The sequence below is a fragment of the Triturus cristatus genome, chromosome 4_1, assembly GCF_964204655.1.
Source record: "Triturus cristatus chromosome 4_1, aTriCri1.1, whole genome shotgun sequence".
Classification (NCBI taxonomy): domain Eukaryota; kingdom Metazoa; phylum Chordata; class Amphibia; order Caudata; family Salamandridae; genus Triturus; species Triturus cristatus.
Genome location: NC_140585.1, coordinates 745,502,503 through 745,515,891, shown reverse-complemented (window position 1 = coordinate 745,515,891; position 13,389 = coordinate 745,502,503). Strand labels below are relative to the sequence as shown.

The 13,389-nt window shown below is 39.5% G+C and overlaps 1 protein-coding gene across 1 annotated transcript in view; it reads right to left on the bottom strand.

Annotated features, from left to right (window-relative positions):
- Window positions 1-13,389, bottom strand: part of HCFC2 (host cell factor C2) — a 248,832-nt gene that overhangs the window by 208,179 nt on the left and 27,264 nt on the right. Inside the window, exon 3 of the mRNA XM_085653253.1 lies at window positions 12,402-12,562. Coding sequence (XP_085509379.1) covers window positions 12,402-12,562 — 161 coding nt within the window. The remainder of the gene's footprint in view (window positions 1-12,401; window positions 12,563-13,389) is intronic.

Sequence of the window (13,389 nt, the reverse complement as noted above, 5' to 3'; positions counted from 1 at the left end):
AATTAGAAGAAGTGGCAAATGAAATGGGTATTGATATTGAAAAGGTAAAAGCACTACAAAAACCCTATTGAGTAGATTTCACTGAAAAAAACATTGAAAACATGAAAACCACAGGACGAATAGGTCAGATTAAAGAGATAATTAGTTTGTTGAGAAAATGGGGAGATGTGGACAAATGGAAAAGCAGATGGTATCGTAAACGAGATGAAGTTTCAGACAAAAAGTTTTCAGCTTACCCTGTGAGAGAGAAAGAGAAGGTTGTGACAGAATGCCCTATGAGAGAGATTCCAGGAGGAGGATATGTACATGTCCCAAGGACTAGACAGGATATTTTGTCATTTACGAATGACTTCCCTCGACTACGTGAAAAACCCGTCGAGTGGTATAGACAGGTGGATAGATTTGTAAAATTATCCAAAGTATTGTGGATTGATCTAAATAGCTTCTTTGACATAATAGTACCAGCAGACCTATGGACAGAGTGCAAAATCATGATAGATTGGCCGACACAGGAATACCCAAGGGATCCAAAAATAGGGGCTCCAGACCCCGAGGTAATGAAGAAATACGAACAGGTTATGGCATTTTTGAAAAACAAGGTACCTCCTAAAAAGACAGACTGGGTAAAAATTGACAGAACACATCAGGAAAGCAAAGAGTCAGTACATGCCTATTATGAGAGGTTAATTTTAGCCTTTAAACAATTCAGTGGAGATGAAAATCTAAGTGACAGGGATTTGAGTCATTTCGTATACAGATTTGTATATGGTCTTCATCCAGAAATTAGTGAGATGATAAAACAGCATACCGTAGATTGGCAAAATAAGAAAATAGACGAAGTATTGAGACATGCTAAATATTTCAGTGATGAAACTGAAGCAAAACAGCAGAAATTGAAAGAAAAGGCTATGTGGGCACAAGTAAAGGTAGCAGAGAGACAGGAAGCTCAATTAGCGGAACAAGCTGGGTCAAGACAAAAGTTTAATCCTGGGAAAAATAAAGGGAATATCGAGGAAGCTAAAAAAAAAATTCTGTGTCATAATTGTGGTAGGATAGGGCATTGGAAATCCAAGTGTAAATTTCCTCCGAGTACTAACAATGAAAATGCATCATTGAATCCACAGGTGCAGAATGAGGTGAGTGGTCAACAGCAACGACAACAGCAGGTTGTAACACAACAGAATCAGGTGCCAAAACCACCTTTTCCACAGAACAAACATTGCCAGAAGTATAGTAAAGAGAATGGATTCTACAACGAAAAACAGGTAAATAAGCCGCCACGCGCTAGCGCTGCTTCGTAGTATTGGCTGCAACGCGATGAAAGCGATTCAGAGGAGGGTTATTGACGGTGCCGAAGGGAGGAATAAGAGTGCGTGCTTGGCGCAACTCTAGAAGTAGACCAGACAGGCCCATTTGTAGATGGAAAAGTTAATAATGAAAATATTACTTTCCTAGTTGATACTGGTGCTACTCGATCAACTGTTGGATCAGCTGATGTCAAGAATCTTCCTCTCTCGGATAAAACGATCCAAGTAGATGGTGTATCCAACAGACAGATTAAAACTTACCTTACAGAACCAGTGAAAGTTAGTATAGGGAAATTTTCTGAAATGCACCGGTTTTTCGTGTGCGACACCAGTCCTGTGAACTTGTTAGGTAAAGATTTATTGTGCAAAATGAACTGCACCATATCTTGTACTCCAGATGGAATAGCCTTTGAAACACCAGATGATGATGTGCTGTATAAAATGACAATGGCAAACAGAGAGAAAGAGGTTACAGGAACCTATGCTGTATTTAACCCTGACGAATTACCAAAAGAATTAAAACAATCTGTTAAAGCAGAAGTTTGGGATTTCACTGGAGAAGACGTAGGATTGATGAGAAATGTAGATCCAGCAAAAATAACTGTAAAAGAAGGAGTAAGTTACCCAAATGTCCCACAATATAAGTTGACACCTGAAATAATTGAAGGAGTTACTCCTGTGATTGAGAAAATGATAAAACAAGGGATTTTGAGAGAAATAATGAGTAGCCCATGTAATTCACCAATAATGGGACTGAAAAAAACTAGTGGGAAGTTCAGCATAGTGCAAGATCTGAGAAAGATAAACAAAATTGTTGTACCGTGTTGTCCCATTGTACCGAATCATCTGTGATTTTATATCAGATCCCTCATGACGCAGAATTGTATACAGTGATTGATCTGTGCCATGCTTTCTTTTCCATCCCATTACACCATGACAGTCAGCAGATTTTTGCATTTCGTTTCGGTGAGCGTATTTTGGCGTGGTGCCGAATTCCACAGGGATATACAGAAAGCCCTTCAATATTTAATCAATTACTGAAGAAGTCTTTGGAAAGTCTAGGAATGCCTGAAAATTCTGTATTGGTTCAATACATTGATGACCTGCTTGTGGCATCAAAAACTCGTGAAGCTTGTGAGGTAGACACAGTAGCCTTGCTGAATCACTTGGCAGATGGAGGACTAAAAGTGTCACCATCGAAATTACAATTTTGTAAGAAGGAAGTACAATATTTAGGACATAACATTGAGAAAGGACAAAGGAAAATAACCATAGACAGAATCAGAATTATAAAAAGAATGAGTCCACCAATGAACCCAAGAGAAGTGAGAATGTTTCTGGGAATGGTTGGATATTGTCGTCAGTGGATAAGCAATTTTTCATTGATTGCAAAACCTTTGGTACGATTGACAAGAAGTGATGTGACAGATCCAATTGATTTGAATAAAGAGGAATTGACAGCATTCAAAAGATTGAGAGAAGGATTATGTGAAGCGCCTGCATTAGGAATGCCTGATTATGACAAAGAGTTTGAGTTGTATTGCAGTGAGAGAAATGGATGTGCACTCTCTGTTCTAGTACAGTAGCATTGAAAACTGAGGAAACCAATTGCGTATTTTTCATCCATGTTGGACCCAGTAGCTGTAGCCCTTCCTGGATGTTTGAAAGCAGTAGCTGCTACATGTCGAAGTTTGGAACAGAGTGAAGGAATTGTAATGGGATATCCGGTGAAAGTGTTTGTACCTTATGATGTGGCGATCCTTTTAACAAGGAGTCGTACTCAGTATATGACGCACAGCCGACTGACTAAGTATGAAAAGGTCATTTTGGGTGCAACAAATGTGAGTCTTGTGAGATGTGTGAATGTGAATCCTTCAACGCTGTTGCCAGATGTAGAGCATGTGGAAGTAAGAGATGAAGCAGATCGTGACTGTTTGAATGTACTTGATTTTTGTACAAAACCAAGACCTGACATAAAAGACGAACCCTTACCAGAAAGTGATTATGTCATGTTCGTTGATGGATCTTGTTTGAGGACAGATGATGGAGTACTGAGTGCAGCGTATGCGGTATGTACAGTTGCAGCAGTGATGGAAGCAACCTATTTGAAAGGAGTAAGATCGGCCCAAGTAGCTGAACTTGTTGCCCTGACAAGAGCATGTAAGATTGGGAAAAGTGTGAGAGTGACTGTGATAACTGATAACCAGTACGGCTATGGGGTAGTCCACGACTTCGGCCAAATATGGCTGCAGAGAGGTTTCCTAACCTCGAGTGGAACTCCCATTAAGAATGCTGAAGTGGTTGGAAAGTTGCTTGAGGCGATAATGCTGCCTAGGCAATTGCTTGTGGTAAAATGTGCGGCCCATAGTCGCAGTGGTGATTACATTGCCACTGGTAACAAATTTGCAAATGATATGGCGCAATATTGTGCACAAAATCAGAATTCAATCAATCGGGCAAAGGAAAAGGAATTGATTTCTTGTTTTCCAATGTTTACTAACACTGTGGGAACATGGGAAGAAGTAAGACAATTGCAGGAAGAAGCAGGAGAGGAAGAAATAAAACAGTGGGTAAAAGCAGGATGTGCACCAAGAGAGAAGGATCATGTGTGGGTCTATCGAGATGGAAGACCAGTTATGCCTGATAGCATGATGTCTGCCATGGCACGGATGTATCATGAACAGGGACATATAGGGAGAGACGCCATGATTAGGTCCTTTAAACAAATTTGGTATAATGCAAAATTCAGAATTGTAGCAGAAAGTCTTTGTCAAAGATGCCTAATTTGTCAGCAATACAATCCAGGAAGAAAGACAGTAGTGAGTCTAGGAACAATAGGTCGAGAAGGAGGGCCTTTTACCAGAATGCAATTGGATTTCATTGAGATGCCTCCTTGTAACAGGTTGAGGTATGTTTTGGTTATGGTATGTCTATTTTCCTGGTGGGTAGAGGCGTTCCCAGCAAGAAGAAATGATGGAATGACAGTGGCAAAATTACTCTTGAGGGAATTTATCCCTAGATTTGGGTTCCCAGTATCAATTGAATCAGACAGAGGAGGACATTTTCATAATGAGATCATAAAACTGATATGTGAAGCATTGAATGTACGACAAAAACTGCATTGTGCCTTTCGACCAGAGGCTTCTGGTGTAGTAGAACAAATGAATGGTACTATCAAAAACAGAATAGGGAAAATATGTTGAGCCACAGGTATGAAATGGCCCGATGTCTTGCCTCTGGTACTCATGACTATTAGATCAATTCCAGACAGAACTACTGGTTTGAGTCCACATGAAATAATCATGGGACGAGCCATGCGTCATGTATTTATACCAGTCAACAAGCTGATGACTATAACAGATGACATGGTGTTGGAATACTGTAAAAGCCTGGCTGACGCAGTTAATTCTGTGTTTCATCAGGTTGGAGCGGATGCCACCACTCTTCAAAAGAAGCCAGCCCATGATCTAAACCCAGGGGACTGGGTAAGGATAAAAATCCACAGAAGAAGAAACTGTTTGGTTCCCAGGTGGGGAAAACCAAGACAAGTCATCTTGACCACAACAACAGCTGTGAAGTGTGCTGGATTGAAGAACTGGATCCATACAAGCCATACTTTGAGAATTCCAAATCCAGTTGACAGCAAAGAGAAAGAGTATTTTGACGAATCAGAATCCAGTACTGAGTCGGATGACGGAGAGTCCACAGAAAAAGAAAACCCTGATAGGGGGGAAACAGAGCCGAGTTTAACTTTGGTCCCCAGAAGTAATTCCCTGAGGAGAAGGTTACAGATTTCTGACACCAGTTCAGACTCAGAGACAGAACAAAGAGCACACTCTTCCAGGAAAGAAAAAGGGAAGAACAAAGAAAAGGACAGTGGAGAGACGATAAAAGAAATTCATGAGAAGGAAGTGCCAGATGAAAGATTGAGAGAAATTCCACCTGAAATAACAGCTTTAGATGGACAGGTGCCAGAGACAGAGAGTGAGAGTGAAAGATTATTGCGGAAGACCCCCGAGGAGGTGTAGGGACGCCAACATCCAGTTAGAAGCAGGGACAAGTAGTCAGCAGGAAGATTGTGTGCCGGAGATTCGAGGAGGGACAGAAGTAGGGAAAACAAAAGAAGTGGTGGAAAAAGAAACTGTTGAGAGTAAAAAGCAAGTTGAAACAGAGTCAGAGGAAAGCGAAGATGAAATACCAGAAGGCCGAGTTCTGAGAAAGAGAGCTAGGAGGACTGAAAAGAGTGATAAAGGGAGTAAATTGAAAAGAGCGGCAAAGGACGAGGTTTGGCCGAATAAAATAAAAAGATTGAGATATTGTTTGACACGTGTAAATCCGCCAAGGGCTGAATAGGTGAATGAAGTGATGAGTCAGGAAAAATCGAAAGGAGAAGAGACAACAGTGGTTAAAGAAAGCAAAAGAACAAGGAAACCTAACCAGAAGTATAAATCACCGGAATGGACATATGTGGTCCTGCCTGAAGTAAAAGAAGAGGCGGATAGCCAAGGAAATCCAGAGGTGGTTGTACCGGAAGTGGTTGAGGAAGACGAAGATTCGGAGTTATCTTGTCCGATATTGGAGAAGAAGCGGATGTTCAGGACAATCTGTATGCTGAAAACAAAGGGAAAGTGAAAGATGATGAGATGCCAAACTGAATGAGACAAGAAAATTACTAATGGAAAGACAATAAAATACTGAAAAAGACAAAAACTGGTAGAACCACGTAGGTGCTTAGAGCCTTGGGTTAGAAACTAGTTGTGAAGTAGAAGAGGCTAAGTCAAACGACACGGCTCATTTTAGCTAAGATGGCAAACATAGAAAGTAGCAAAAGTAGATGTACCTTCTTTAGAAGATGGTGCAAAATGTGTTGTTGTTGTACAGGATTATTAATGCTTCTTTGGAGTATATTTGCTCTACTAATTTCATTTAAAGTTACTATAGATACATTAGAAGGACATAGTGATAACATAACTAATATAGGGAAGATTCAAAAGGTAGTTCCGAATAGAATAGATAGAAACTATTTGCATAAAGACAGGTCTATAACAGATTTTTCTAATAATGTATATTCAAAATTGTTGTATGAATATGTAAAAAGAATGGACGTAAGGGATTGCTACGTATGTATGCAGTTATCTGTATCTGAAGGAGTGACTTATCATCACCTTCCAGTAACATATGGAATAACATGTAGTGTAATAGCTAGTTTATTTTATCAAACAGGTAAATTAGAGTATTATTTTTCAGATGTAGATACTATATTTTCACAAGTACCAGCAATTAACAAACTAAACAAGGTAAAACCTGCAAAGGTATTAGGTGAATTTTTCTTGGAGACTAAAGAACTAACATTAGAATACATATTTAGAAATAACTTGACTTGCAGTTTAAAGAAAGAGGAGAAGACATTTTTAGATATGGTTGAAGAAAGGAGATTGAAAATGCAAAGAAAGGCTTCGGAAGGGAAAGTGGAGAAAACAGTTTGGGATGTAGAAATGGAGAAACACTTGAAAGGGGAAACAAGTCCAACTATGGCTTTAGATTGGCCTCAGAAAGGGAAATTGTGTATAAGAAGGAATCAAACAGTGTATGATAATTATTTTGTGGGGAATACTGAGTGCCATGATACATACCGAACCATGGGAGGATGGGGATTTAAAGGTGGAAGAGATCCAGTCTTTCCAGGACTGTATTTTATTTGTGGGAACAGGGCATATTATCGTTTGCCAGACCATTGGTATGGCACATGTTATGTTGGCCTGGTTTTTCCACAGATTTTTCATATGGATAGAGGAGAAGATGGTGTACATAGCTTAGGTAGTTATTTAGCATGTAGTAAGAGAGAATCTTGGACAGAAATTGTGGGTGACATTTTTGGAGCACTGATACCCGCAGTAGGAATATCTCTGAATGCAAACAAAATTAGAAGACTTTCAACAGTAGTGGATCGCTTGTCAACAAGCACCGCTGGAGGATTCTTATTGGTGAATACTGAAATGGTTGCCATGCGTGCTATGGTAATGCAAAATCGACTTGCCCTTGATATTTTATTGGCAAAAGAGGGTGGAGTCTGTGGAATGCTGAAAGTTCAACATTGTTGTACTTACATTCCTGACGAAAGTGGAGATTTGAAAATTTATATTAAGAATATTACAGAATTGCATGACGAAATTGTACCACTGGAGGTTGAAGGTTTGGGAGAAGATTGGTAAGAAAATATCAGCTATTAAAGACTTTGTAGTAAAATTAGGTAGTACATTTATACGTTAGATATTATTCCCATTAACATGTGTGATTTTCTTAGTATTAATAATTAGACAAGGATGTATTTGTAGTAAAAAGAATAAAAATCTGGAAAGATTAAAAAGAGAAAACTTAAGAAGAAGAGATAAGAAACAAGAAAGAGAATTTGAAGAAATAGAATTAGAAGTAATCAAAGAGAGTATGTATAAAACGGCGAAAAGAGAAGAAACAGGAGAAACTGAAATATGAATGAAACAAGAAATCAATTTGAAATTCCAAAAAAGGGGATACAAATTTTTTGGTTGGTTTGGTGATATAATCACCAAAGGGGGGATTGATGGAGCGGGTAGTACAACATTTTGTATACCCCCCATTCTGCATGTTTATATTAATCTAAATAATTAACTAATAGTAATCTTATTAATTTGTGTGCAGTGAAAGACTTATCAATCATAATTAACAAAAGAATTACATGTGGGAATTGCACTGTGCATGGCTAAACTAATTGTAAACTAACATATGTACGCATACTAATAATAGATAATTAGAATATTGCATGATACATGTTGCTTTTGTGATGTAATTGTAAATTGTGCTTTATTGAGTGAGTATAAACGCTTTGGATGTTGCTTTTTGCTAGATAATTACTTACACATAAGGGTATTAGCGAGGGATTAACATTTTATTAGTCATTTCCATGTTTTAATTACGTTTTTGTGTTTGTTTTGCTTAAATTGCCCATTTTGGCCTAATCAAAATGGCTGAACGAGACGTTGAACGTGACTACTCCTGACAACACGAGGTTCTGGGTGAAGTGCGCATGCGCTACCGCCAGCAACAGTGGCCTAGTCCTGACCCCAGGAGCTGATGTTCTAGTCAAGGTCGCTCCGGGAACTTCGCCAACGACAATACAATGAACTGTCTTAAAACCGGAACCAGCAAGCGCGATGACTTCATTTTGTGGACTATGTGAGAACTTTACCGCTTGACCCCATGTCCACCAATGAGGACTCTCTAAAACCCCAATCTTGATACTTTTTGACATTATTTTCATTATAAAAGTAGGTAGGGAATTGAACTAAAAAACTCTTCTTCTTTGACGAACTCGATTTCCGGACGTTATGCTGACGGAGAGGACGGTGACACTGCTGGACAGCTGTTATCCTGAATCTTTGAGAGACTGAATTGCGGCCTGACTTTGATGAAATTTAAAGGTTTTTCCACGACTTGACTGACTTAGAGGACGACTTTTAGCCAGATTAGGTAAATATGATGTTCTGCGGTTCTAGTAATGATTTCTAACAATTTGCAATTATCTTAGATAAATGATATTTGATTAATTGACAAATGTGTTGTGTCGATTATTTGAAGAAGAAAATCTAGATTAATGAGTAAAGTATAGATAAATGATTGTGTTCACAAAAACCATAAATAACAACTAAATGATTCATCTCCTAATGAGGGGAATATCTCAGGGTTGGAGTCAACGCATTTAGAGTAAGGTAAAGATATTCCTTTCATGTCAGCGTTTGGAAGCTTATTCCTCTAGGGAAGCAGATCAACGGAGTGTGAGTGTTGGTGTTATGGGCCCCACCAATGAATGTATTTGAGTGAATTTACTATTGAGGTATTTGGTCTGTGCCAAAGGGGGAATTTGATGTTCCACGCTGCAACAACTACACCACATAAAAGAAAATTTAAGGGCCACATTTCTTTACTGTGGGGAATAGGAGATCCAAATATTCCCTGTGTACGAGATAGTACTCCTAGTTCCATCAGAAGCATATTCAGGGTTATGTTCCAAAACTGAACAACTTTTTAGAATCACCATGTGAAAGAAATAAGTGCTGGGCTAGGAACCTTAATTCCCCAGTAGTATAAAACAAACATACTAGAAAGTAGTAAAACATTAAATACCACTAAAAATGTGGCAGCAATTAAAACTTAGCTCCTGGGTAACGGATCATTACAACTGCTTAATCAGCCTCTCCATGTCTTAAACTCTGATGATGGCTTGCTTTTAGAATAAATTCAGCTGTTCCTGTAGGTTTCCTCTGCTGGGTAGTGCATTTCACAAGAGAAATTAAACTATGAACACCAAGGAGCTGTGAAAGAATCTCCAAGAATAGACTGAGAAAATGTACAAAACAGATCAGGAGTATAAAAAAGACACTGAATATTCCTGGTAGCATAGTCAAGTATATTATCAAACGGGCCATCCACTGTAGAGAAAACAAAACAGTTCTTTGTGTCTCTAACAACCACCAACAACAGGAGTTGCAAAACATTCCTTTCTGATGTGTGCACTTCGGCTTTGAGTGCTAGTCTAACATCAGTCACTGGATGGTCCCCTTAAGAGGTGGAAGTTGATACCCTTCCAAAGAGGCCGATTACTGAGAGGTTTTTAGGTGCTAATGGAATCTTTTTCCAAACTTGGCCATTGAACCCTGTAGCCTCCTAGATTGTGCATGCGACAATGATATTCCAAGCACCCTATAAATCTGGTCTGTGTGTCAGTGTGGCAAGAGAGCAGCCATTACTCACGAAAACAAAGCTTCACCTTTTTATGCAAATATGTATATAATAAAAACTGAGGAACTTCTGTATCCCTATGTCAAAATATTTTAAGGCATACAACAAAAAACACCATCCATACTGCAAAGGAAGGTGTTGGCAGCATCAGTTAAAGGGGATGTCTCCTCTGCAGGGACTGGGTTATCTGTGAGGATTGGATAGAATATAAATCGAACAAACTGTAGAACTGCCCAGGTGAACAAATGTGCTCCTTGTGATAAAAACAATGTGCTGAGCCTAGGATCGAAGTTCACTTTTCTGCATGATAGTGACCCAAAGCATGCGATCAAAGCTACAATGGAGTGGCAATGTCACACAACACGAAAGGTCTTTAGCTAGCCAAATTGATTTCCAATGTAAATTCAAACTAAAACTTGTGGAGTCTTGCGAAAGGAGACTTTGTACGACGATATGTATATGGACTCTGACATTGTTGTTTCTAGTTTATAAATTTTTTTGTGTTTAATTCAATTTTCTTCATATTTCATACAGCGACAACCATATATTGTTAAAGTTGACATCTTCATCATTGCTATGATATGTATACAATGGCGTCCCTGGTGCAACCTGGGCCTACCGTGTCTGTCAATAATAAAATCTGATGTGAAAAAAAAAACTTGTGTTTGAACAATTTTGTAAAGAGGAGTGGTCAAAATGTGTTCAAATCTAGGAGTGTATGTGGAAAAGCTTGTACTATTCGCTGTAATGTTCTTTATGAAAACTATATTTTTTAATTAAATAGAGCAATGAGCCAAACTTAATACTGTAGTATACAAATCACATAGATGCAACCTTCCCTAGTCCTGTTATGGAGGCACATTTAATATGTTAAGTTGCTCCATATGACACCTCATATGATGCACTCATCAGCAGCAGACTCGACTAAGGCAACGCATTCTACGCCGTCATCACCCAGAAACTCCTCAAGAAACTACAAAGCATCCAGAACGCCTGAATCATCCTCAACATCCTCGACCACAGCCACATCACCAGCCACCTGAGAGACCTCCACTGGCTCCCAGTCAACAAATAATCACCTTCAAGCTCCTCACTCACGCCTACAAAGCCCTACACGACACAGGACCTGCATACCTCAACCACCGCCTCTCGTTCCACGCACCCATTAGAGACCTCCACTCCGCCCAACTGGCCCTTGCAGCCATCCCACGCATTCACAATACCACGGCCAGGTGAAGATCCTTCTCCTACCTCGCAGCTAAGACCTGGGACACCCTGCCTCTCCCCTAAGGCAATCACCCTCATTGCCCGAATTCAGGAAGGACCTCAACACCTGGCTCTTCGACTGAACCACAGTGCCTTGCGACAGATCTGCAGTGCCCCCCACCCGCCTCCCCCCCTCTCCCCTCCAGCGCCTTGAGGCACTTAAAGGTGAGTAGTCGCACTTTACAATCCACTTGATTGATTGATCGTTATTTCTCGGACCAGGTACTTATGACCAGAAGGGCTATACATTAAAATATTCACATGAACACAAATTCACGATTCTTTGGTTACGCTAAGCATCGAAGAGCTGATCTGAACGGATAGTTTCCTGTATCCCTTAATGGAGATTATGATTTGCACACAGTGAACAATCACACACACACCATGATAATTCTTGTTTAATCTATTGCTTAGGCACATCCACTCTGTGTTCTCATTAAGCACAAACTTATTTAGTGCTAAAGATTTCTTTAAAATGACATAAATATTTCAGGAACTGTGAGTTAGCAAGTAAAAAGAAGTTGGTAATTTACAGATAAAGAACAGAGTCGTAAATTTTAACTGTCCCTACTATTCAAAGCTTCACTGGCTGGGAACATTTGCCTTCCATGCCCCTGGCCTGTAAGAACAGCACATGTGCACTGGTGCTCCGCTGGTGGCTTATTGATCCTACAGAAATCCCATGCAACACAACAGGACGTGTGCAAGTGCTCCCTTCTAATGTAGGTTTGAATAATGAACTGATCTAGGATCATACAGTCTTACTGGCGACAGAACTAAAAAGACAAACTACATTTAAGAGCCAGTCTCATAGTCTACCACATGCCAAAGAAGTGCAATTACTAGACAATCCATATGGTCTAAAACATTTTGACTGAGCATTCTGTAATATTTTTGCAACCACAAGCAGGACCAGACTGCAGATGTGACAAAGAAAGCAATTAAGGAGAACAAATAGCAAATTCAATCAGAAAAAAACAATGTAACTTATTTTTAAAGTAGGAAATAGATCTCCTACTGTCTCCAAATGCATTCCGAGCCCAGTTGCCGTACCTGGGAACATTATTGTTAGAATCTTCACTTTCATTTGCCAGGCCACCAAATAAATAACACTTGTTTCCATATAAAGAAAAGCTGTGGCCAAGTCGAGGACAAGGTGGTAAACCGGTTGGTGGTAGCTGAGGTTTTAGTTTTTTCCAGAGCCAGCGACTTGCCTTAAGCAGAAATAAAAACAGAAGTTACATAAAAGTGTATTTTCATTCTTTCAAACAAAGGCTATCAATCACGAAGGACCATGTGCAATTCTGCTGTGACCTCACATCTCTTTTACTATCAATGTCCAACCATTCATCCCTGCAAATATGGGGTTTCACTCTTGTTCCAAAGTCACAAGCATAGAAAGTGATTTCCTTTGGCTTGCAAGAGAAAATGGTTGTAAGTAGCTCAGCCACTTTTCAAGACTGTGAAACATCTCGGCAGGTTAGTGGGCCTGCTGAGTTTGTGTAATAAGAAAGTTGTGTGTTAGAAAGCCAGTAGATCAACTCAACCAAGGGAGATCAAATTAGCACAAATAAGTTGGGTTTTACTAGTGGTGTCAGTACAAGGTTTAAAACAAATAGTAATCTTGAGTGGCAATAGGCCTGATGAGTAACTATGTACAAGTGCAGTAAGTGTATCAACAGAAACACTTGTACATAGCACACTTTGCTAAAACAGACCTCTGGTCTCTTCTTGGAGTATTTTTAGGACTGAGTGGCAGGACAAGAGATCCACCCAATGAGGATTTAAGCCTAAATTATTAATAGTTTCAAGACAATAGCCTGGAAGCTGAAAGATGGAGGGAAAGGAGCATCTGAAAAATGCAGAGGTTTACAACAAGGTTTACAATTGGCGACTTATTCAAATTACATGCCTTTTTTGCCAGGTGAGAAAATGTAAGAGGCCTGGGGACTCCAGACAACAATGAAAAACAGCAAAAAACACTTCTTGTGTTAAAACAGGCTCAAGTCCTCTATGCGAGGCTCCTTTTTCTGAGGTCCCT